At 37.5% G+C, this 27,692-nt stretch overlaps 1 protein-coding gene across 1 annotated transcript; it reads right to left on the bottom strand.

The window, feature by feature from the left end:
• Nucleotides 1-1,405: 1,405 nt before the first annotated feature.
• On the bottom strand, nt 1,406-22,970 carry LOC100862754 (poly [ADP-ribose] polymerase). The gene is made up of 20 exons (XM_004926461.5): nt 22,682-22,970; nt 18,985-19,126; nt 18,495-18,670; nt 17,892-18,085; nt 17,264-17,477; nt 16,906-17,011; nt 13,700-13,883; nt 12,543-12,765; nt 12,109-12,213; nt 11,243-11,348; nt 9,468-9,630; nt 8,799-8,955; nt 8,059-8,217; nt 7,394-7,530; nt 6,876-7,012; nt 5,490-5,650; nt 5,130-5,250; nt 4,438-4,597; nt 3,115-3,291; nt 1,406-1,886 (listed from the first exon to the last, which is right to left on the bottom strand). Exons 1-20 carry the CDS (start codon nt 22,790-22,792, stop codon nt 1,817-1,819), a joined length of 3,003 nt encoding a protein of 1,000 aa, XP_004926518.1. The 5' UTR covers nt 22,793-22,970; the 3' UTR covers nt 1,406-1,816.
• Between the last annotated feature and the right edge of the window lie 4,722 nt (nt 22,971-27,692).

Genomic DNA, 27,692 nt, shown 5'->3' with positions numbered 1-27,692 from the left:
CCCTCAGCACCCAGTCATACCCGATATTCCACAAAAGGAGCCGAGCACAGCCCCTGTGGAACACCGCGCACGACCGGGAACCTGTGCACGATCCCACCATGTCCGGTACACGTGACCGATCTGTCCTCTAAGTAGAAACCTACCAGCCACCAGTACGCCTGGCGATTAGGAAGTCGAAGGCCGATCCGGGGCATCGATGCATCACAGACGCGACGCATCGTGTCCCGGAACCACCCTGCCTCGCCCTCGACCTCGACTGGGTGTGGACGCATGGGCGCCCACGCCGCCACCGTAGAGGCTTCCATCAGGAGCTCCTTATTCAGGCGCTTCAGTGCCCACTTGAGGAATGACCGGGATGCACCACGGGGGTGGTCCCCGTGGATGTCCGCGACTGAGGAGCGGGCGGTGAGGTTAATCCGAATATATCGGTGGTCTGTATATATCGGTATCTGACAGTGTCTCCGCCCCCCTCCAAGACCCTCCAGTCGCGGATTCGGCGCGCGATGGCCGGGCTCGCAAACGTAACGTCCTTAATAGACTCGCCCTGCCACCGCACGCACGTCGCAACCGAACCTCTATTCAACAAACAGAGGCCGGCCGCGTTCGCCCACCTCTCCAGCAGCCTACCACGAGCGTTTGAGCGGGGGGACAGACTCCGCATTGAGGTCCCCCGCGAGAATCACTGGATGGGGAGCGAGGCGGCGAGCAATCGCCCCGATCCTGCCCAGAAAATACCCGCACTCAACAGTAGGCCTGTTCGGAGAGAAGTACGCTCCGATCACGACGGTCTCTTAAAACTGCGACGCGACGAACCCTTAGCCCCTGGTCAACATCGCCAGGGGGAGATCGCCTATGACTGGCCGCCAGGCCGCCATCATCTCCGAACCAGCAATCATTTACCGGGGGAACGAAGTACGGCTCGGCGACCACAGCCACATCTATGGACCACTCCGCCATGCTCTGAGACAGCATGTCCTGAGCTCTGCCGCGGGCAGAACCACCGACAAGACGCACGTGGCGCGCGGCTGCTTGCTACACCGCGGGCGGGCGGCGGCTGTGTCGCCACCTTTTCTAGCTTTTCAAGCGATACTGATCTTTTAAGTATATAGATAAAGCTTGAAATTATTTCACACTGAAAGTGCTCGTCGCGACGCTGCCATTTCGGTGTGACTCGGCCCTCACCATAGGAACTTAAAAAAAGGGGAAGGGAATGCTAAATTACTTAACCAAACTTATTACGCGTTCAATCCTGAATAAGCATTAAAAATTCCCGCAATTTCACACCTTATGTTTAGGCCCTATAGCGCTTTTCTTGTAAATTGACATTTTTTCAGACTCACATTTATATTCTTAGTTTTTTGCATTAATTTGTAAAATGTATTTATTTATAAATAAAACATAGGCATTGGGTAATTAACATTTATTATGTTACATACTTCAAAATCAATAGCGTTAGATACATAACAACAAAAATTATCTCAATCGAATATTTCAAATATTACCGACATATTTAAGCAATAAAAAATGGTTAGCAATTATTTTAATTATAATCATTTCATAGTTCAGATTAACTTACTTTTAAACCAGAAGAATAGCTGCGATCATATATATTGATTATAAATGTAATTTTTTTTCTTGGATACAATTGACAAAAAAAATAAAGAAAAAAGTTTTTTTTTTAAATCCTCGTAAAACATGATTTGCGGCTATTCATCTACAAACTGAACAACATGAAATATTTAGCAATATAGCATCAAGCATTACATTACTATTGAATAGAATGACTTACGAATAGAAAGAAAATAATATGTAATTATTATCTGTAATCGAATCTCATTTCAATCAGGTATTTCACTTTGACCTGAGCCACGTCGTACACGATGAACCTGATACTGTGCTAAGGAAAACATTGTCAAATATATATTTTTTATAACTGTTGAATATGCTATTAATAGTTGATAATTAGATTTTAGAAAGAGTACAAAAGTATTGATTCCTATTAGACACTGCTACCTTAGTGATTTTCCTACCTTTCTAGTCGAAGTGGGCATATGGATTTAATAAAAGGCTACTAAGGGATTCCATCGGAGAATATACAGCATTGTAATTTTAACGTAAATCCACACGGGTAGGTGCCATCATCTTGCCTATTTCACAATTGTGGCACAAGTGCGTTCCGATTTAATGATAGACAGCCGTTATTTAATAGAATTGAGACTTCTAGCTCATGTCTCAAAGTGGGCAGCATTCAGTTAGCTTTTCTATTAGCTCTGGTACCGTACACTGGCCATGATCTCATTTACCAATTTATGCAATAAATAAGAAAAATTGAAGCAGTGATAACAAAATGTAACTTGGAACATTATTCAGTTCTTAGGACCACAGTGTGCTTAGTGCGAGTTTTTTAAATTCTCTTTTTTTTTTCTACCTATGTTGATAGCCTTGAGAGGCTATTTCAGCTTCACTCTAACGTGTGTAGATGAGCTCACGGGGTTCAAACCGGAGTGTTGCGAACACTGACCCTAGCAAGAGCAGTGCTTCGCAGAATCTACCACCGGATCGGAAACGCGACCCACTGAGAAGATCCGGCGAGAAACTCAGTGGGCTGTGTCTATGGGCTAATTCGCTCGTCGAGCCCTTCGTCGCAAGCGACGGGTTCGACAGGCACAATGACCGGTGATTGTGGTGCCTAAAAGCACCGTTAATGGATCGGGAGAATCCGTAATGACGTGCTTTGGGCGACGTCGACTGTATATCATTCAGTCTACAAGATCGGGTATGTAGTTTCCGGCGGCCACGATGAGAGGGTTCTCGTGTCGTGACGTTTTGTCGAAGTGGCGCATCGATCCCGACTGTAGATACTCACTGACAGAGTCGAGCTCCAGGTCATCGTGGAGATCCACGTTCCTCAGGAACCATGAGTTCCGACGGCTATCCTGCAGAATCGGGACTATAACTTCTCGATCGCGTAAAAGTTAACTCAAATTTGTATGGAGATGGAGCAGCTTCTCTTCGTTAGCCGCTAGCACTAAGCACACCGGTAACAGTCAGGGTACTAAATTTGTATCAAATGAGGTAACATAATGAAATTTATATTTGTTTAATAAAGGATACTCGTTGTACAGCAGCGTGCTGTTCTCCGCCCTGTCGACGGGCGTCCCGAGCGGCACAATGAGTCCGTCGGGCAATTCCTTATTCATTTTCGGGTCCGGCTCAGTTCGACCGACGCCCCACACGGAATGCGTGCCGGACGGGGCTTTAGAGAAACCTTCAGCATTGACACACTCCTTCCTGGAATCAGTGATTAACTTAATAACATGTAGAAGAAGTCGTCGTGGCCTAAAGGATAAGACGTCACGGTGCATTAGTATCTAGCGATGCACCGGTGTTTGAATTCCACAGGCGGGTACCAATTTTCCCAATGAAATACGTACTTAAGAAATGTTCACGATTGACTTCCACGGCGAAGAAAAGCATCGTGTAATAAAAACCAAACCGCAAAACTATAATTTGCGTAATTACTGGTGGTAGGACCTTTTGTGAGTCCGCACGGGTAGGTACCACCACCGTGTCTATTTCTGCCGTGAAGCAGTAATGCGTTTCGGTATGAAGAGTGGGGCAGTCGTTGTAACTATACTGAGACCTTAGAACTTATATCTCAAGGTGGGTGGCGGCATTTACGTTGTAGATGTCAATGGGCTCCAGTACCTAACCACTTAACACCAGGTGGACTGTGTGCTCGTCCACCTATCTAAACAATAAAAAATAAAAAAATGTATTAACTAACACTACTTTAATTGGGCGGTCTGAGAGATGTTATGAATTTAATTATTCAGAATAGAATTGTAAGTTGCCGATACAGTCTTTAGTATTTTTTTTAAAGAGATTTATTAACATCAACCTTAAAAAAATTTTCATAAATAATTTATCAATAGATAGTATAATCAGCAGTCTGGGTTGATGTTCAACCGACAATACCTGGTGTAAATGCAAGCTCACCAATTCGTCTCCGTTTTAAATAAATAAAGACTCAAGTGTCACTGACTTGTAGAAAAATTAATAACGAGGAAAGGGTATGAAGAAACCTCTTTCTAGCTCGCTGTTATTAGTATGGTATGCATGTTTGTTTGTATGTAACGTAATCTTTGAATACTATTTTAACCCACTTCAAGGCCCTGGATTAACTAAATTTGTACATACATTAAGGACTGATGACAATACAATCAACAGCATAAAAAAAGAATAACAAAAATGGAAAAAAAAGGATATACAAATTTTTGTTAGTTTGGTTCGCTATTTAAGTTTTGTATATTATTATTTTGTTTAAGTCTACAAAACCTTATACGCATTCAAATGGTAAATATTGTAGTGTTGCGGCCGCGAACACTAAAATTGCCGTTTCCGTGGTTTGTTACACAATTAAGGAATTTAACATACATATTCCCGAGAGCGACCTCACACAGCAACATGAGGCCGACGGGGTTGTTTCTGGTGGTGCAGCAGTAGTTGGCGGACTTGGAGACCATGTCCGCAAAGTATATGCCCTTGCCGAACATGTAGCCCGTGACCGGCGCTTCGGGCGGCGCAATACGAAGACCTGCAGACAAGCAAACGTTGGTAACACGGGAAGCTGATTCTTTGAACACTATGATTTCATACGATACAGATAATTTTTTGTGATTAACATTATTTGTTGACGTCACATCAACATCCATAGAGTTCCAAATGCTATTAAAAACTATCATAATAAAATACGTCGCTGGAAACCACATCTAAATCCATCCATCATAGTTGGGCCATGGTGAATTTTACCATGGACCGATGCCTAGATAAAGAGACAATGTAGGTTTTAAAGTAGTTCAACAGATTATATTTTGCTTTGTTGTTAAATGTGATTGGAGGAAACTCATATTTTGTGTAGTATGTAAATACGTGAAGACAAAATAATCTTTGATCTTTTTTCTAAAAGCTATATTTATTATTAATAGAACGGTTTTTCTTTGAATTTTCTAACACAGAAGAATATAGCAATTATCACTCATAAAATGAATCGAAATACTATAATATTAATTTTTTTTGTTAGAAACGACAATAATTTCACCAAAGATATGGGCAATCTCGTCATTTACCTTGTGAAATAATGCCGGCGAAGTTGGTGGTGCGGGAGCCGTGCCACAAGAGGCGGCGGTTGTGGAGTTTCTTGAAGGGCTTGTAACGCTTATCTTCTCCCTCGCGGATAACTTTGAACACCTATCGATAAATTGGATATGTAGTTTATTAATTTTAAACATTTTTAATAAGTTTATTTGATTTCAATTTCACTATATTAACACTATTCATTCATGTACTAAAAGTTGTCAATAATGAAAATAAAAAAGACTTATTTACTTAAGATTTATATCATTATTCATAGTGGGAGAATTAATATATGTCTTCTTGATTTCACAGTATTTGATGTGTTCAGTAATGTTTTTTTTAATAATACACACCTCTTCCACATTGAGCGTGTAGAAGTTGTGCGTTTTTCCGTGCGTGTTCCGCACGTACTCCAGGATCATTTCGAACTCGTCGGTGGTTTTGTCGAGCGGCGCTATCTCCGCCTTCAGCTTCTTGTAGTGGCCTTCGATGGGGCTCACCGTGTCGTCAGTGTCTGTGGAACGCGAACTAATGTTATTTATACCCATTTATTTAACACTATTAGTACGGAAGTCGTGGTGGTCTGCTCTAGACCACCACGGGTCGGGGAACTGGGGTAAATTACCTCAAATGGGGTAAAATGTAATTTTGGGGGGTAAAAATAAAACTTTTGTGGATAAAAAGTATATATTGAAGTGAAACTTCTTTAGAATCGTTGTGATTTCAAACTCAATGAAACGAAATGAAACGAAACGAAGTTTTTTCGTCTAATAATACAAGAAAAATATCATATGAATTATAAAATAACAAGAAATTATCATTTACTTATATTTTCTGTGGGGGCGATTTTTTTTCCTCAACTGTATATTACATATATTACTATTATTACCATTATGTATTACTAGGTATTACATTGATAAATTGAATAAATGATGTTTACATTAAACTTTTAGTTATCGTTTTCTTTTCAAAATTATTAATGATATTTTTCATAATTGAAAGATACTAAAAAGAAGCGATTTCGTTTTTTTTTTTGTTCTTCGGCATGGGGTAATATCAACTTAAACAAAAATGTTTTGGGGTAATAATTAAAAAGCTTACCCGACCCGTGCTCTGGAGGATAGGATGCCTGACTTACTTTCACGGATTACAAATTCGTTTTCGTAGCTCGGTTCTTTAATTTATGGTCGTTTGAAAACAGTGACCGACCAACATGACAATTGGAACACAGACGACATGTCTCTAGTTCGGCATGCATGTTGCGAGGAAAAGTTGTTTGAAAGCAAGTAATCTTTTTCAATAATATATCAATTGTATAACGTTTGTTAAAATTCCAGTCTAAACAGAGAAATGTACCGGACTTTCTTCATACCACTAGGTTTTTATTCTCTGTCTAACATCACTTTATTATATACTAGCGACCCGCCCTCGCTTCGCTTCGGAAACTGTAATTTATTATTGATTTCTCCATTATTTAATGGATGTTATTATACATATAAACCTTCCTCTTCAATCACTCTATCTATTAAAAAAGACCGCATCAAAATCCATTGCGTAGTTTTAAAGATTTAAGCATACATAGGGATATAGGGACAGAGAAAGCGACTTTGTTTTATACTATATAGTGATGTCATTAAAATTTTTTCGATCTAATAGTTATAATAAAGGTCTTCCTACAAAAAGATATCTTAATTTACTTATACAATGACATTAACAGAGGTAGAAGTAGAAGAGCATACCTGATTGTAATAGACCATACGCAATTTCAATTTCCAACAGGTTATCCATCATATCGGTCTTCGTCTTTATAATTTCATTATTATCCAACAGCGGTGCGTTATTTACCCCGAAGTCGTGGGGTATTAAAGTGAAAAATCTGTTTAAACAATTGCATGATTATGAAATGTATTTTATTTTTATGTAATGTTAATAATGTACATTGTAATTTGCAAGCTGAAACTTTCATAATATAATAACAATTTTTAACACAGGCAACAAAGGAACAATTTTAAAAAAAAAAAAATTTGACGCTCACACAATTTATTCACCAATTTTTTTTTTTGATTCAACTAAAACCGAAGATGATACAGATGTTCCATACTACTTAAATTTTGGGTTTAATCCCTGATTCATTTCATTCAGAAAGCTCTCGACTTGTTATATATTGGTAATTTTGAAACATAAAAATATATTTACATTATATATTAGAGTTAAATGATGCGTTGATTTGTTTTAGAAGGTGCAATACAGTTCTTACCTATTAGTGGCATCCACAATTTTATTTCGACTCGCATCTCCGCTTTTTATGAGATTCTGCAGTTCAGATAATACTTTGTAGCCTGCTTTTATTTGTTTCTTAGACAACTTTCCGAGAGGCATTTTCTCTGTGTCCAACTGAAACAATAATTAGGATCTTTCGGTTATTTTAATTTGTATAATGCAGGTAAACCAGCGCGTTATCGAAAGACACCATCATTTATCTAATTTAGCGACTGTATATTGGCGTCAATCATGTTGAGACTTCGGTCTCGAGTGTATGGTACAGTGGTTCTAATGTACCCTATAAACAAATCACAATCACGTATATTTTTGCAAGTTGCATATTTATTACAAAGTCCATTCATTAATCGTGGAAACGGCTTGTAAACACGTGTTAAATACGTATTACCTTACACCTACTTAGCGAAAATGTTGAGGGTGATAATTTGCAGTAGATATTCTTTAGGGACTTTTCTAATTATGAGGTTCTTTCAAGTAATTTCAATAACAAGTGTACTCATGTAGTTATTTACAATCAGATGGTTTCAGATCAATATCAGAGAGAAACTTTTTTTATTTAACGTTGTAGCAAATTCAAACCGGTGGGGCACGCTTGGTGGAAACTAGCAAAAAAAATTGAGAATGATATCAAAAGTATTTCACCTCGAATTCGAGCAAGGTCTGCTTCATGTAGTGGATGTCAAAGATGGTGACGATGAGTCGCTGCACGGGCTCGGCGAGCTCACACTTGGGGTCGACAGTGAGTGTTTTCGTCTCATTGTCACCGTAGTCTATTTCCAGCGGGAAGTATCGCCCCGGAATCTGTTCAGTAAAAATCGGATTTTTAAATCATTTATTACATCAACACATGTAAAATGGTGAAAGTTACAAGATAAACCTGAACACAAAAAAATAACAAATTTAATGAGATGTTTTTCGAATACCTTACAGTTTCCGTGCAAACGGAAGATTGATATTTTTTTCTTCGACATTTTAATATTGTGCAAACTACTGTATATTTTTTATGAAAAATATTTCTTGCCTTTTTTACGTTTCATTACACAATGAGTGAACTAATGGTAACTGAACTCTTCAAGGTTAATTTTGTTATCCTTAGTCGTCCGTGACCACAGAGCTATAAAGCGAATATACATACGTATATTCGAAACACAGAAAATCATATTAAACGTACATAATAAAAAGTAAATATATCAATTTACATTACTTAAAAGTAAAAATGCTTTGTAAAGGTCATGCACTCTCAGCACTAAGGAATACGATATATGGAGAAGGAGGACAGTAAACACAGGCCGGACAGTAGTACAAATTCTAGCAGGCACACTTCAGCAGAGTTAGGTTACTGTCACTACCGTGCATGGTTTAGATGCTTTCACAAGACAAACCTTGACAAAGTTATTCCTGTCTTTCCAACGGTTCTCAGTTTTTTCTTCGTACAGCGCTTGGAATCTGTCCAAAGCGTTATCGAGATCTTTCATCTTCTCGACTTTACTGCCGCCGATCGTTGTGCCGATCCGACCCCACGAACGGAACAACCAGTATCTGAGAAATAAGCGGGTTCTATATTTGAAAATTATTAACAACTTTATGGCGTGCTTAAGGAAATAATTTACAGATTCGATAGCGTCACTGTCGTGTAGTCTACTCGTGTCTACATGTCTACATGTTGAGACCACACAGGGTAGCACCAAACTCCTTTCTTCTTTCTACCACAAAGCAGTCAGATGACGATGGGTCGCAGTGTTAAAGCTGTGACATCCTCCGGCTGTGATAGTTCACTTAATACCAAATGGGCCAGGAATTTACTTGGGTGATTTTTAGCAATAATTTTTTTTTTTTTTGCTTAAATGGGTAGCCAATCTCACAGCCCACCTACCAACGTAACTGCACCACCCAACTTGAGGTATAAGTTCTAAGGTCTCAGTATAGTTACAACGGCTGCCCCACCCTTCAAACCGAAACGCATCACTGCTTCACGGCAGAAGTAGGCAGGGTGGTGGTACCCACTCGCGCGGACTCACAAGAGGTCCTAGCGCCAGTAAAAATCTCGTTACCTGTTCTCTTTATTATGTTTCAAGATCTGCAGTTTGTAGAAGGAGTTCTTCTGAGCGACAACATCAGTGAGCGAGAGCACGACCGAATACGTTGTTTTGTAGCGGTCCGTGTACACGTGGCACTCCTCGTCCAGTTCCGATGCCGGGTCCACAGCGTTGCCGTCTGCACATACACAACATGTATTGAAACTTGTACGCATTTTATATACATTACGCACAAAACTGAAGCTTCGAAATCGAATGAAAAAATCGAATTTTCTTTTCAACTTTTCTTATAGAAAAAAAAAACAACTAAAGTTATAGTAACCGGCAAACATCTTGAGCAAATGACCTTGACTGCGCAGAACCGAATTTTAGATCACTTTGGTGGTGAGGGTGAGGCGCGACGGCAGGAGAAATCGTATCGAGCGCGTTATTGGTAGATCAGTCGAACCTTGCGCCCCGCACCGCGCCCTCGTTCCGCTTGCTCCCAAAAGTACGCTTGCGTATAGTGAAAAGTCTATCGTTATTAATCGTTACGTTTTTTGTTATAATTGCTTGTTGACTTTGTTGCCATTGCTATTTGTTAAGTGTTTGTTGATTTTTTATAAAAAAATACACTATGCAATGACAAACTGGTGTAGTATTCAAAAGAAAGGGTAGAAAAATTGTGTACGACGTATATTGCTTCATTATAAAACAGGGGAAGAATGATATGGAAAAAGTAAAACAGACTTCGGAAGCAACAAAAACATCAGTGAGTACTGTTAGGTGCATTATTAACGAAGCTAAAGGCTCTGGCTTGCTCGCCGTGTTTCGGACTCCGAGGAAGAAAAGATCAGGGAAGAAGAAAGTTACCGGAATGGATAGTTTCGTTCAATCTGTAATAAAAAGATGTAATCATAATAACTACATAACAAGCAGCGAAACTCCTTACCGTAGAAAGGCTTCGAAAAATTTAAAGAAGATATACATTTTAATGGCTCGGAATGAAGTTTACGACGAATTATGAAAGAGCTAGGCTTCAGATGAAAAAAAAACAGAAAATAATCGAAAGCTGGTAATTGAAAAAAGTAACATTCGATTACTACGAATCGAATATCTTCAAAAAATAATTAATTATAGACAAAAAAGAAGATCGAACCGACCGAGTTGTAAACTACACCGATGAGCCCTATGTCGACTCATCACGATGATGGCGACTCGGGTGATGAAAACAGTGATGATGATGATGGTCAAGATTATGATAACGAAAAAAAATATACAAATTCCAGCTTCGCTTCAACTGAACCAAGACCTGGCAACAACTCTAGTTTTGACTTAATAGAAGGAATATCTATTTTACCCCAAGATTAAATTATTACAATCATTAACCAATATTTTTTGTTGATGTTCTAATAAATATATAAAAAAATACATATATGTTGATTTTAATAATTTAATTGCATTATGACGCAGAGTAAATAGTGTTTTTGCACGTGAGTGTACCATGCGCAAACTTACCCCCACTACGTCAACAAATGCTCAAGAAGTTTGCCGGCTATTATACAAACAAAGTAAACACAAACTCGTAAGTAGAGAAAAGATGTTACGTTTGATGAAAGATAGTGAACAATTGATGGTATAGTTCTGATAATGACTTCTACTAGACTACTTACTATATTATTTAAAAAAAATGTATGAATCGTATTTACACTGCCCTTATATTTGGGAATAAAAGTGTGACGGTTGAAAGGATTTTATTTATGATGATGATGAATTCTCGTAGCAAAAGATTTGGATGTAATGATATTTACCGCGGATCTTGAGTTTGACTGCTGATTTTTCAGACTTGACATACATGCTTTTACTCTTGGGTATCGATTTTCCATCAATAATATCTTGGGGCAGCTTAGAGGCAGGCTTAAAAAAAAACAAAAAAATATTACTGGATGAAGAACAGCTGTAATAAAATATTGTAAATGTTCTGTAAATTCATAATTATTATTGTGCATTTTTATATTTGTTGAATAGGTTACGAGATTTTTTTGAAAGGTCTACTGAGAGCAACTGCATTATGAAAATGCACTGTCGAACAACCCCGCCATATATTTTTATCGGTCCATTTTTGTTTTATTAAGATTACATGACCAATAACAAAAAAATCAAAAAAAGTATAACGGATATTGCTAGCTACAATTTTTACATTGCCATTAAATTTTGTTGCATCACTAAAATCTAAAAATTTAACATTGAATTTCGAAAACCATAGAACATTATGTGGTTCATCACCGTTTATTCATATAAGATCGACGGTTAACGCGTTAATGATTTTGACATTAAAAAAACCTTACAAGTTGAGTTCAGACTTTTGTTAAATTTGGTAAGCAGCTCAGAATAAAAAAATAAAAAAGAATATGTACTTTGTTGTTATTGTTGGTATTACAATGCAACTTTTTACATAATACATCATACAAGACACTAGAGTCATTCATTCATCAAATGGGTGTATTCCATATATGTATTTAGGTACATACATACACAGCAAATTATGGCCGATTTACACTATTTCACGATTTAAAAAGTCGTATTTAGTAACTTTCTGGCTATTTTGTAGAACAGAATTATTGCTGATTCATAAGCTATATTTTAATATAATTTCTATTAAAAAATACCAACTCACATCAACACCCCAATCGGCGATATTATATTCTTTCATTAACTCCAGGGATCTGGCTACAGTTCCGGTCTCAGGGTCAATCGAATTTAGAAAACTTTCATCTAGAACCTGTTAATAAAATTGTTATTATGCAGAGTCACTTTTATTATTTACATGAATTTTTGAAGAAATAAAAAACTGTCAAGAGATTTTTTAATTTTATATTCTAAAATCATGCACTCAATATTCCACTAGAACCGGCTTGCTGGGTTTATTTTGAAAAGTTAAATTATATTTGCAATATAAAGTAAAAACGAAAACAGAACTTTTGAATGACCTGTTATATACGCTGATAATGTTAACAACGGGTGAATTTAGATGTGATTTCAATATAGAATTAGCCTTATTGCAATACATTGTGTTAGCACAATAAAAGCACTTTAAATGTTCGTACTTACTACAATATCTAGATATTGTATGGATTGCATTTTAGAAGACATTTTCTCGACATCCGCTTTAGTAGAGATGACTGCGACCGTAGCTTCAGACAGTTTACTGACGGGGTCTCCTCCGAGCTTGATAATGCGATTCTTGATATTCTCCTTTTCATTCTTCTTCAATGTTCCGTAAATGAAGAATTTCAAGTTTTTCAAAGGCGGCACACGGATTTCTTTTTTTACTCTGAAAAAAAGTTATAAATTTTTCTTTCACTGATGCATACTTAGAGAGGCCTGTTAAAATGTTTTAATATTATAAAGGAAAAAGAACGCGTGGAAATTGGTCAATGTGACCTAATTTTGAATTTAATGACAGTATTTTCCGAGGCTTGACGAGTGCTCGTATCGAAGAAAATAAAAACGGTAAGCAAAACGTTGTAAAAGGAAATGAATACAAACGGGAGATTAATCGCAAATTCATTTAAATTAGTTCATTATTTTGGCTGACAGTATAACTATATATTCAACCTGCTTTTAACGTCACGATGCTTCTGCTTCAATTACGGATTTAATATGCAGTGTAGTAATGTATTAATGTAATTCATGAAGATAACTGATATATTTATGGAAATCAAGGAATTTAGAGGAATAAATAATTAATCGATGGCGGGCAAGTAGTGGCGCGACTAGAAGGTAGGTACCGTATTAAAAAAATTACGCAACGTGGTATAAATTTGATTTTAGCAACGAGTTTGTGTGATCAGTTATGTTAAATACACAACTAGCGACCCGTCCTCGCTACGCTTCGGAAACTGTAATTTATAATTGATTTCTCCACTATTTAATGGATGTTAATCTATCTTTCTTTTAAAAAAAACCGCATCAAAATCCGTTGCGTAATTTTAAAGATTTAAGCATACATAGGGATATAGGGACAGAGAAAGCGACTTTGTTTTATACTATGTAGTGATATAATGCGTTCAAAGCCCGGGTAAGAACATAAAGCACGGATGAACAATCTTTTATAAGGATTTTATTATGTAAAAAAATATTAATTTAAAAAACAACTAGGTACATAAATGCGAGAGTTGTGAATTGTAAACAATTGAAAGGGGGAGACCAATATTCAGCAGAGGGTGTCTGTGAGTTGAAAGAAAAAGAAAAAAGGTAGTTCTTACTCTGTCTCTTCTTGTTTCACAACAAAGTTTTGTGATGGAAGTGGAGCGTGGAACAAACGAGTGCGGACCGTGGGCTTAAACGAGCGGAAACAATCAAGCTCTTTGTATTTTTCTGGTATTTTCAGAGCCCTCCTCTTCGGTTTATCAGTTTGATAGGTACATTTGGTCCACTCGCTCAAATTACCTGATTGAAAAGACAGATTACTCTAAAAGTTTACTCCTGATTTATTATTTATTTTAACTTGTTATTTATTATTATTATATTGGAATAACAGTTATTTCAGAATTAGAATGTGTGTATATCTAATTTTTAAGGGGTTTATGTATACAGTTGTCTAACGTCAAAATTTTATTTACATTACATAGTATGATTCGAAAGGGTATACCTATATGAGCATTTCTCAAAATAAATGCACCACCAATAAAATAATGTACAAAAATAAAAATGTTAAACTAAAGCATTTTTTTTGTTTTCATTTGTAGATAGGTGTCTATAGATTTTGAATATGAGGTTTGTTCTGAGGTTTAATATGTAATAAAGTAGAGAAATGTGTACAAATATACCAAGGGCGGAGAAATATTCTTATTTTGTTACCGTCTATCAATTACGTTAATTAAAACACCAAATCAATTTCGTCAACTTTTATGCATTTCAATAGGGTGACATAACCATCATTTTACGTGTCTATAAAAAACTGTTAACATTTACAGCAAAATGTTACTTATATAAGTTGTAATATATCCTTTACGTTACCATTTCCCCACAACTTTGTTTTAAAATCACAGTAAAGAAGTTTTGATGTTGTTTTATTTTTAAATACGTTCACAAATGAAATAACAATACACTTCTGTTGCTTTTTTAAAAAAAATTGCAGGTTTTAAGATAATAAATAAAAAATTTGAAAAGAAATACGTGTCCGCTTTTATGGGACAGTAACAAAAATGGAATACTGGTAACAAACTAGGATTTTATAAGGCTAGTTTTCGAAGTAGTTCAAATTATAATAAACTTTGACCCGTGTTAAAAATAATTATAATTATATTTACATATGTAGATTATAGCATGAACTGCTGTCAAAGGACATTTAAACATTTTTCGTTTAAAAAATACCCCATTCAAATATTTAGGAACATTTACGAGTAGGTAACAAAAATATCGTTTCAGTTATTTTTTAATCATAATGAAACGGAGGCCTAACGGTTTCTAATTCAGTAAAAACCTTTAATAGCAATAATCACATTCATCGGCTGGATAGTGATCGTATAAATTATAATCACATCTTTGGCACCAGAAAAATGGACAACGTAATAATATGTTTATTTCTACAGCGTTCATACTTGATACAAAATGCAGCGGATTGTTAGACGAATCTGGAATAACATATCGGTGCCTTGATAAAATGTGTCGAAGAAAAAGGCCATGATAGGCCAAGGTGTAAACACAGGCACGCCACTTTTGTCTTTGTTTATTTTTTTCGTCTTCTGACATCTCACTTACTGATTTATATAAATATTTAGATTTTATCCTTTCTATGTTTCGTATTCGCTGCTCCTCCATCTTTTGTGGATTTTCTTTAAGGCTTTCGCGGTAGCGCCTCATTTTTTCAGCAGAGGTTAGAGTCGAACCCGTCGCTTGGCGAACGAAGGGCTCGACGAGCGAATTAACCCCATAGACACAGCCCACTGAGTTTCTCGCCGGATCTTCTCAGTGGGTCGCGTTTCCGATCCGGTGGTAGGTTCTGCGAAGCACTGCTCTTGCTAGGGTCAGTGTTAGCAACTCTCCGGTTGAGCCCCGTGAGCTCACCTACAAACGTTAGGGTGAAGCTGAAATAGCCTCTCAAGGCTATCAGCATAGGTAGGAAAAAAAAAGTGTTAGTGTAAAAGAACCCTTTTTTTACGTTACCCAGAACAACAGATATTTTGAAATTTAGCCCACCACATCAGAAGGAATATCATGCAGTAGTTCTCTCTTTACTATGATCGCACTTTTAGATTAAAACAAGCAGATATTTAAAAGCCGCATTTGTTTTTAAATAAACTAATCAAACTGATAGAAAAATACTAACAAAAAACTCCCAATCTATTTCATAGTACAAATCTGTAATAGTACAACAAAAAAACAAAGAAATTGACGCCGTTGTAATTGCAATAATTATTATTTGCAAACAGAAAGTTAAATAATAATAATAATATATTATATATACTCAGCCTAATGATTTCCTATTTTGTTACTCTCTTTTCCATTTATACGTTACCACACAAAAGTAACAAAAAAAGAAGTAACAAATCAAGAACAACATGTCATTTTATTTGTAAACACATGCAACTCACACGATTACTCTTATTTCGATTTGATTAACGAAATCAAGAATGGGAGCTTTAATAGTAGGTTAAGTGAAATAACAATAAAATCTGCACTTATCTATGTTTTATGAGTAACAAAGGTGGAATTTTGTTCTGACCGCTAGCTTAAATATTGACTTTTACCGTTCGTACCGGCACCAGAAAGAACTAGTCGAAATTAAAACAAGACGGATGCCAAGCCGGCTAATGCTACCATTATTCTAAAATATAATTGCATTAATCGATTCTCATATTTCTTCAGCATTATGGTAACAAAAACTGGAATTTCTAGGTGGAACTTTTTACGGGACAAGTTAAAATCATTAATTAGAAATTTAATTATACTTAAAGTAATGCTAAAAAGGATGTTTTAGGATGAATTGTGACTTATGGCTATAAATAAATAATATTTTTTATTTATACAATGCCCATGTCCATTCAACTAAAGATCGATGGTTTGGTAAGATATTGAGATTAGGACACTGCACTTTTCATACAACTGGTTGAAGCTGATTTATGATACATATATATTTTTAATGAAAAAATCTCATTGTATTTATATCTGTTATTTTTCCTTTCTAATAAGTAGAGTAGTTATACTGCTTACACAATTTATAAAAAGTAGTAATGAACTAATATATTAGCCGGAACAAAATATTAAAAAAATGGGACAGAGGCTAAAGTCTATTGTGCAATAATTTTGAGAAATGCTCATATATGTGTTCAAGTGTATGCGAAATTTTAACCGGTATTTTATGAGAGTTGTGGTACTGCATTCAGGTTGGATGTATATGGACTCAGGTAACACACTAAACACAAGGTAGGTAAGAAAATAGAGATAAAAAAAGAAAAAACAAAGATACCTGTGCATTTATAGCCAAGGGTATCTAAAACTAACTGCCCTTGTTTACATTCAGGACAGGCCTCGAGAGCTCCGAATGTCATACAATCTGCTAAACGATCAAAACACTGAAAAATAAACAATGAATAAATATAATACGAATCCTATACAGTGGTACAAAACTAAAGATGTTAATTATTATTATTATAATAAAATACCTAAAAATATTTCTGTGTTACACATGTATGTAGAAAAAAACCATTTGACACTAAAACGGAGTTCTTTCTACTTTGATTGCACTTTGTTGAGGTCAATTATATTGACACCTGTTACATGTGACGGTAGTCACAAAAAAACTATTGTATAGTGCATAGACTCACCTCAGTCTTTCCTGTTGGGATTCCCTGTAAATTGTACTCCAAAATTTTTTCTACATCATTTTTATTTGTATTCATTAAAGCATTTCTATGTTTATCAAACAATTTGTTTTGTTTTTCAATTTTGTTTTCAAGTGCTTTGTCCTCTTTCAACTCTTTTTCGTCTTTTACTTCGTTCTTCAATTTTTTTATTGGAATGTCAGGGCTTTCAAATGGTCTGAAATGTATTATTGTTATTTTTACAAAGCAACAGATAAAAACCGAATAATAATAAAGACGATTTGCCAATGGTTTGAAAATCGAACGATGTGAAAACAATTACTCTGATCATATGAACGATTTTAATGGTAGTTTTTATCATTTGCCAATTATATTCAACACTAGATTCATAAGGCTACCGCGCAGCCAGCTTGGCAGCCAGAAGATCATATGGCGTGGTATAATAAGTGCACATAAGCAGCCCCAAACTCCTGGCCCTGGCTACGACGTCCATGAAGATATAATACTCTGGCTAATTTACATTTTGAATAACAATATATATTGTGTTAACAGCTAAATTTGTTTAACACATAATTTAATAATTATGATTTAAAATTCATGAAAATAATGAGAATATTATTAATTAACATACTTTATCTCCGTTTTCACAATTATCTGATCTGCTTTCTTAAGATCATCAAATCCTGGTAGATTCTCTCCTCCAGCGAAGTACAGAAGTTCATTTCTGCATTTAACGAAACAAGGCAAGTGGTGCCATCTTGGTTGTCCACCATATTTCATACCAACTTCTGTATCATATAAAATCTTACATATTCTAATTTCATCCTGGAAATGAAGGTTTTTTTTAATCGGCTCACGAAATTTGATATGAGGTAAATTTTTTAGCAAAGGGAAAATCTTTATCTATATCAAAAAACATCTAAAAAATAAAGAAAGACTTTGTGAAGTACATAGTCATATTTACATTTGCAAGTTAGACATCGACAAATGTAAGAGAGATGTTTTTTGAGAGCAAAGTTAAATTTATTTTTACATCAACCTCTCCTGTTACATCAACCTGTATGTCTCACCACATTATAGTACGCGAATCGGCGGGATGATAACCGGGTTATATAAGTGTATGTAATCTCTAAGTTTAGGACGGTGATTTTGAAGAGACTTACATAGCATCCAACTAAAATTATTTTATTTTTACTGATGTTAAATTAAATCTTTTAGCTGAAAACCAACTTACCTTACAAATTTTAATTTCACATTCAGGACACGTGGCCCTACTGCTTTTTGAATATTCAACTTTGAAGTCCTTCAGCGCAGAGTTATCTGATTCTGGGGCGGCTCTCTTGTTACGTTTACCTTTGCCTTTGGTTTTGGTTTCTTGAATGGGCATTACAACAGCACCAGCACTGTTTTCTGCTCAATTGAAAGTAATTGGAACTAGTAGTGTTAATACAGGCAGGAGCTGATTAATTCTGTTGCATGTGTAGTGTTAACTATTATAGAAAAAAAAACTCAGCAAAAATTTTAATTGCACTACTGACATTTATAAAACGGGTTTCCATTTTAATTTATATATTTACACAAGTAGTAAACAACAAAATTTATTGGTTATCTATCAAATAAAAAATCATGCATGGTGAAAGATGTTCACTTTGTCAGTTTTCTGAAACATGTTTTTAGCACATATTTTGAACACTTAATGACTGTACATTTTAAATTTTACTAACCTATAGTAGTTTTTATTCTTTTCTGGTCTTCATTTTTAAGTACATTGAAGTTTGCAATTTCAGTGAAACTGTTTAAACGTCGCTTTTTAAAAAAACAATCTTCATGATGCCAGTTTGGTTGTTTTCCATCAAAGAAAGCTGACTGCGGAGTTTTAGAAATATTATGTGGTTATATACAAATCTTTGGTTGTGGTTATAATTAAAAAATCTACATAAACTAAAGAATGAAGTCGTTGTGCCTAAAGGATAAGACGTCCGGTGCATTCGTGTTGAAGCAATGCACCGGTGTTTGAATCCCAGGCGGGTACATTTTTTTCTAATGAAATACGTAGTCAGCAAATGTTCACGATTGACTTCCACGATGAAAAAATAACATCGTGTAATAAAAAACAAACCCGTAAAATTATAATTTGCGTAATTACTGGTGGTAGGACCACTTGTGTTTCTGCGCGGGTAGGTACTACCACCCCGTCTATTTCTGCCGTGAAGCAGTAATGCGTTTCGGTTTGAAGGGTGAGGCAGCCGTTGTAGAACTTATATCTCAAGGTGGGTGGCGCATTTACGTTGTAGATGTCTATGGGCTCCAGTAACCACTTAACACCCCATGGGCTGTGAGCTCCAGCTGTGAAACCCAAACCCTGTCTTCAACCTAGGAAACAAATGGATGACTTATTGATGTAGTTTTACTATTAAAATGGAAAATAGCCGTAATTAGTTAGTAGTTTTATTTAGGTTTTTTTGCTGCAAAGTTAATAGTTATAGGTACAGACACTTATGGCAGAATTCGTTGTTTCATTAAAAATGGTACATGGGAACCTGAAATATTTTAAGAGACTAGCAAATATAGGCTTAGACTTCACAAAATATCCATGCCACTTCATCCTTCCTTTTTGCATTTATGAGCGAATATGATGAATGTAGTTCATACACATAACAGTACTAATACATCTCACCACCACCATTGGAACATGAGGTAAATTGGGAACCTCTGGGTCTGCGGAGGGACTTCGGTTCCCTCTGTATTTTGTACCGTATGTTCCATGGGGAGTGCTCTGAGGAATTGTTCGAGATGATACCGGCATCTCGTTTTTACCATCGCACCGCCCGCCACCGGAGTAGAGTTCATCCATACTACCTGGAGCCACTGCGGTCATCCACAGTTCGTTTCCAGAGATCTTTTTTGCCATGTACCATCCGGCTATGGAATGAGCTCCCCTCCACGGTGTTTCCCGAGCGCTATGACATGTCCTTCTTGAAACGAGGCTTGTGGAGAGTATTAAGCGGTAGGCAGCGGCTTGGCTCTGCCCCTGGCATTGCTAAAGTCCATGGGCGACGGTAACCACTCACCATCAGGCGGGCCGTATGCTCGCCTGCCTACAAGGGCAATAAAAAAAATCTTTCAGAGTTGAGTCATATAAATAAATAAATATATATATGTATTTACTAACGATCACGCCACGTTAACTGGTCACTTTTTTTTTTTTTTTTTTCTGACCGAGGGCCGAACCTCCTACGAGGTCCCCGCGCCTAGGGGGCGCGCGGGGTATGTGAGACTCAACGATCTGCAGGTGTTGAGAGCAGACCGCGGGCCCAAGGAATTTAGGGCCCACCCACTAAACGACTCCCCTGCACTCTTACACCCGGCGTCCGATCTCCGTCCGGGGTCAAAGCCCGGTCAGAGTAGGGGGGTTTCCGCGGTCAACACTACAACCAGACACGCGGCGCCACCCCGAGGACGCCCGACCGACGGGTCGTCGAGGCGATAGTCGACGACCAACGACGTCAGTCTCCGCGGTACGGCGGCCCTACTAGGCCGCCCGGGCAATGCCACTGGTGTTCCGGGATACCCCGCTGGGCCAGAACCAGCCTGCCGGGTCGGAACGCGATACACCGCCGACCGGGTTGCTCTTCCACAGTATGTTCGGCGACGACAGCGACGACGAAAATGCGGACCGCGCCGCCGACGCGTCGTCCCGTACTCCTGGTGCCAGCGCGCTAGAGTGACGGTAGCGTGCGGCGCAGTCTCAACCCCCTTAGGTCGCCCCGTGACCATCACCGGGAGGAGACTGCCTCCTCATAGGGGCCGGAGCTGGACAAACGCCCTCCTCCGACCCCCGGCTCGACGGCGGCGGCACGGCGCCGAAGAGTTCTCCCTCTCCCGTTCCGCCACCTCCTTCTGCGAGATGGTGGACTCTCAGAAGTCGAGCATCGCCTGCCAGGACTCATCGCTGCCGAGCATCGCAGCCACGACGGTCGGAAGCGACAAGTCCGGTCCTATTTTTGCAACGAGGACACGGCGCTGCTCCGCGAAAGCGGGGCAGTACGCGAGCGTGTGCTCCGCCGTGTCTTCGTTGCAGCCACTGCAATGGTGGCACTTCGGCGTCGGCTCCCTCCGGGCAACGAGGTGCAGGTAGCGACCGAAACAGCCGTGTCCCGTGAGCACCTGCGTCGCTCGGAAGGTGAGACGTCCTCGGTACGTTAACTGGTCCCGTGCTAAGTTTGTAAAGACCTTGTGTTACAGGTATCAGATAACGGAAATAAAAATAAGATTTTTATTATACACTTATGTAGTGTGCAGCTCACCTAACCTTATATTTGTAACTGCACACACTAAATTATAACAGTATTACACTAATTGTCGACTTGAACAATTCTCTTTTATTTTGCCTACATCACTCCAATACACTTACATATATATAATATACATTCATAACCCTGGAAAAGACATTTTATATTTATCATACAAATATCTTCCCTTGGTGGAATTCGAACCCGCGACCCTCTTGTGTAGTGACCATGTCACTTACCACTACACCAGATGCCCATTGTATATATATATTTAGGATTCAGAAGAAAAACCATTTAAAAAAATAACAATTAGCACACGTTTACAGAGACTTAAAACAATGACTCACTCACACCATGTCCACGACTACCTTCTCTCACGAACGCCGCCGATCGAATTAATGTTTCGAGCAAAGGCGTTGCTATTTATAGGCACTGTACCCTCAACATTATTATAAAATTCGTGTTTCCTAAATTAACACTTAAAGTCTTTGACCGATGTTCTCTCGACTAATGTCAACCGACAAATGCGCGGGTGACAGAGCTGCACGCCGGTTTTATACCTTTTTAGTAGGGTATTCCTTACTATATATATTTAATTTTAATTGCAAGCAGAATCTCTGGAACTTTCTGAGAAGTTTAATTTTCTTATTCTTAGCATTGTAGGCAGTGTTGAGTAAGTCATTTGGAGGGCAAAGGCTAGTTGGAGTTTAAAGTGTTGGGAGTCTCCAACAGAGCAGTGCAGTACTTCACGTCTGAAGAAAAAATTATAGGTACTTTACAAAGCACAAGTTTGGCCTCAAATGGACTGTTGCTCCAATCTCTGGGCTTTAAAAGATTTGCAAAGGGTACTCAACGCTAAACAGCAACTTGGCTAGGTCCTAACATTTATTGTCGTCCATGAGCAACGGTAATTAATCATCATCAGATGAGTAATTACCGATAAAAGCAACAAGAAAATACAACGGCTGTTTCACTTTCAAACTGGTTCTCAATGTCAGTAAACTAGTAGGTAACTTAGTCTGTGCTCAAGACTACATCGCGGCGGAAATAGGCAGGATGGCGTGCTTACCTTTATCGGCTTAGTTAAGAAAATATATACATAGTTCTAAATTTTACACATTATACAAACCTGTACCATCACAGCAATGCGCAGTGAGCCTTGATCAATTTTTTGTTTACAACCCTTACAGGCTGCTCTACCTGTCTTTGCGTATTCAACTTGATATGGCAAGTCTGCCATTTTTTTGCAATTCTGTTATGTATTACTTCTAATGTTCTTTTTATGAAAGTAGATATTAGGTTTTATTTTTGCTACATACAGTGTACAACGATAAAACAAACAAATTCACATAAAATGACGTTATTTTCGGCTTTTGCAACCACAGATTTGTTTTCATAGATATTTTTTAAAGGATTTTATGACCTGGTAACTAAGGCTTTTAGGTCAAGTCTTATTTTAATTTTAATGAAAACTTTTTTTGAGTGAAAAATGATAATATGAAATGAAATGAAATCAGATGATATGATATGGGATGAAATATAATCTCAGTAAAATGGTGGTTATTTGCTGTGATTTTTTCAGTGGACTTTTTGGAGGATCCCGAGAAGTTACGTCCAGCGGCTTTGTTTCATTTTCCCACATTTGTGCACTTTCACAGATATTAAACAATCAATAGACCACCGTTATTACATATTTAAACCTGAAGAAACACTAAATAGACAAAATAAAACAAATCACACAACTTCACTCCTCGCGTTCCCGCCAAAAAGTCAACCTGTAATTACCTAATTTTTTTTAAGGGATTCTATGAACCGGTAACTATGACCTTTAAGTCATGTCTTATTTTAATATAGTAACTATACTGAGACCTTAGAACTTATATCTCAAGGTGAGTGGCGTATTTACGTTGTGGATGTTTATGGGCTCCAGTAACCACTTAACACCAGGTGGGCTGTGAGCTCGTCCACCCATCTAAGCAATAAATAAATAAATAAATATATATTTCTTAATTTTATGAAAAATGATAACATGAAGTGAAATGATATGAAAATGATTAATTTGAGACATTAATCAACTGGGATGAAATAAAATGAAATGAGACGAGATGATATGGGATGACTTATAATCTCAGTAAAATGGTAGTCATTTACTGAGACTTTTTCAGTCGACTTTTTAGAAGATCCCGAGAAGTTAGGTTCAGCGGCTTTGTTTCATTTTCCCACAATTGTGCACTTTCACAGATATTAAGCAGTTAACAAACCACCGCTATTACACATTTAATAATAATAATAATTTATTTATTTCTCTCTTAAAGGTACAAGGTACATACAAATTCAAATGGAAATAAATTAACCTTATAATTTATTTTGTAAGCCTTTGAAAGAGCTGAAGTCTGTACTAGGTTCAAAGACCTGTATTACTGATCTCCAGGCTCCCTCCTTCTTAAGATAGATTAGGTTAGGTTAAGTCGTGAACAGATGCTGCGGACTAGTGTTGAGAGATCATTAGGTGTTATATTTTAAGAAGGTCATTTTACGTGTGTGTGCGTGTGTGAATGTGTGTGTATTTGGATGTGTGTGAGTGTGTGTATATGTGGGCGTGTGCGCGCATGCATGTTGTATTGTGTATGTGTGAGTATCTGCATCTATGCGTGTTTATTATTACTATTACATAGGTATAAATAATTTTTTGCTTAATTGGGCTCGAAAACAAAAAGCAGATTACTTCACAGTCTGGAGTAAGTTCTCTGTTTGCTCGTAGTCTAGGTCGTGAAGCCAATTTGTTAGTGCATGTTTGCATTGGGTCTGTGTCATGCTGATCATATTGATCAGCTTATTGATTTTATTTTATATGAAGCTACTTAGGAAGCCATAGAAGCGTTGAGCTAACGATGTAGAAACAAGTGTCGTGGGACGCACACCATGCCCGCGCCGCTGACTTACGAGCAATGTCGGATCGTATGGAGTTTTCGAGTGTGTAGTCATAATAAGATTAAGAATAAATAATTTACGGACAGAAAGGACTTTACAGGTTTTGTAAAGATCATTTGTAGGAAACCTATAAGGGAGCCGCCATCCAGCTTTTAAAATACATCTCTGGGCACGTTCAAGTTTTTAAAAGTGTGTTTTGGAAGACCCGCCCCATGCCACTATGCAGTACTGAGTGACTGATTGACAGAGCGCTAAATAAACGAGTGTAAGTACGTTCCTGTCGGTAACATGACGCAGATTTTTAAAAATGTAAGTGAGTTTGCGTAATCTGGACGACAGAACGTCAATATGGGAATGAAAGGATAATAGGTCATCGATCTGTATACCCAGATACCTAATGCAATTTGTCCTGGCAAGGGAGGGGCAACCGCAGGCAGTTTGTCCAAGAGCGTTACAGGAGTGGGCTATAAGTGAAAAAGGCGAAGATGATATTTTACCACGCGTAGACAGGGAAAAAGTGACGTACTTAGTTTTATCCACGTTCAGTGTCAGTAGATTTTTAGACAGCCAGTCAGTTACGGTGTTCAGGCCACATTGAGCAAAACTAAAAGCTGCCTCCCAAGAACTGCCATGAAATACGAGAGCAGTATCGTCAGCATAGGTGTAAATAGACCCGTTTGTGATATTTAGTTGACATAGGTCATTTATATATATTAAAAATAGGGTAGGGCCGAGAATAGTGCCCTGTGGCACTCCATATGCTATAGGGAGTTCGTCACTGATAAGGTCACTGATTTTGACACATTGACGTCTGCCCGTAAGGTAGCTCCTGAAAAGTGAAAGCTGACTGCCTCTTAACCCAACGGCTTCAAGCTTAGTTATGAGAGTTGGGATAGAAATCGTGTCGAAGGCTTTAGCTAAGTCCAAGAATATAACAATTACTTTGTTCTTTTTATATAGTTTTGTGACAATTTCATTAGTTAAGTTTAAAACTGCATCGCTAGTCGATATACCAGAGCGGAAACCATATTGAGAGGGGGAGAGAAGGTTGTATTTGTCTAAGAATTTTATAAGTCTATGGTTCATAATTTTTTCCAGAATTTTTGAGAGGGTTGGCACTGTTGGCAGAATAGAAATAGGTCTGTAATTGTTCGGCAGACGTCGGTCCCCCGTACCCTTATCGATCGGATGAACTACTGCAAGCTTAAAGACGTTGGGAAAGACTCCAGTAGAAATAGCCAGATTACATAAAAACGTAACTGGAGCTAGAAGGATGTGTTTAAATTTTTTTTGAATTATCCCAGAGATATTATCCGATCCAGAGGCACAGTCTGTTCTGAGGCTATTTATTAGGGTTTCTATCTCGGATTGGTCAGTTTCCAGCATAGCAAAAGTTCTTAAATGAGAAAACAATTTAGGTACTTTTGAGTGTGTTTTTTTTGCATGAATATTTAGAGCTAGTGAACTACCGACATTGGCAAAGTAATGGTTGACCGTATTAATAGAGTTTGCGGGTCCTGCGTGTGTGAGAAGGTCGTTCGCATGGGTATTTTGTTTTTTGGTATGTGTTATAGTTTTAATTGTTTCCCAAAGCTTCTTATTATTGTTTTGAGCATTTTTTATTTGGGCCCTATCATAATTGCTCTTAGCGCTTTTTAAAAGAGATGTACAGTAGTTCCTATATCTTTTAAAAGTTAATTGAAGAACTTCATTTTTAGGATATTTTTTCACTTTTTTGTGTAATTTGTCCCGGTTTCGGAGGCATCTCAGAATCCCCGGAGTCATCCACAATTTTCTGAGCCTTTTGCGATGTGGTACAACTTTTAGACTCGTGTTTTCAAGAATTATGGTATTAAGAGTGTTAATAAAATAATTAGTAGCTACGTTAGCGTCAGTGGAGTTGTGTAAAAGGGAAAAATCAATTTGAAGTAATTTTTCATTAATTTTATCATAGTCAATAAATTTTCTTGTTTTATTATTTTGAATTAAATTATTAAACTGGCTTGAGGTATGAAGAAATAGAAGTGTCGTGTCGTGGTCGGTCAGCGACGTATCAGCAACCAAACAACAAGCATGATTTTTTGATTTTAAAATAATATGGTCAAGGCATGATCGATTTAATCTGGTCGGGAGTTCGTGTGCAGGTATTATACCCGAAGAAACACTAAATAGACAAAATAAAACAAAATCACACAACTTTACTCCTCGCGTTCTCGCCAAAAAGTCCATATTTACGTAATTTTTTTAAGGGATTTTATGACCTGGCAACTGAGACCTTTAAGTCATGTCTTATTTTAATTTATATTCATATTTTTATGAAAAATGATATAATGGAGTGAAATGAAATGAAGGTGATTAATTTGAAACATTAATCAACTGGGATGAAATTAAATGAAATGAAATGGGATGATATATAATCTCAGTAAAATGGTGGTCATTTAAATTAATTTGCTAGTCGAACTCTTCATGGTGATCGACGAGATCGGTATTGCTGTTGCGTTTGCTACTAAATCAAGCTTTTGCTAGGCATAAATGATTTGGATAAAATGTTGTACAGATATAGTTTATAACATTATGTTTTTTTTTATCACTGCAATTTTTTTTTTAATGCTTTGATGGATGGACGAGCTCACAGCCCACCTGGTGTTGAGTGGTTACTGGAGCCCATATACATCTACAACGTAAATACGCCACCCACCTTGAGATATAAGCTCTAAGATCTCAGTATAGTTACAACGGCTGCCCCACCATTCAGACTGAAACGCATTACTGCTTCACGGCAGAAATAGGCGGGGTGGTAGTACCTACCCACGCGGACTCACAAGAGGTCCTACCACCAGTAAAACCTCAGTGACCTCAACACAACTGTGTTTGTAGTCTTAGGGCCTAGGGGGTACATAGGGCCCTCACAAGTTGTCTCCACTTGACCCTGTCTTGCGCAGCTTGCGCTTGCTCCTTGACATCACTCCTCGTCATGCCGCGATGCCGGCAGCCCTCATCTCGCAAATACAACGTAAATACAACGGTATTTTCTCTGGTTTGATATCTAATGCACTAATTGAGAATTTTCGGATTTACGAAGCGACTCTTTAACCAACTGATTCATTATTTGTGAATTGCACATTTAATACGGATGAAATCGCGAGCCAAGTAAGTATAAGATTTACATATAATGAATCTAAGTCTTGAGGGAGATATGATTAGGGTCG

The sequence above is a fragment of the Bombyx mori genome, chromosome 22, assembly GCF_030269925.1.
Source record: "Bombyx mori chromosome 22, ASM3026992v2".
Classification (NCBI taxonomy): domain Eukaryota; kingdom Metazoa; phylum Arthropoda; class Insecta; order Lepidoptera; family Bombycidae; genus Bombyx; species Bombyx mori.
Note: the sequence above shows the minus strand (reverse complement) of the source record. Positions and strands in the feature narration are given on the sequence as shown.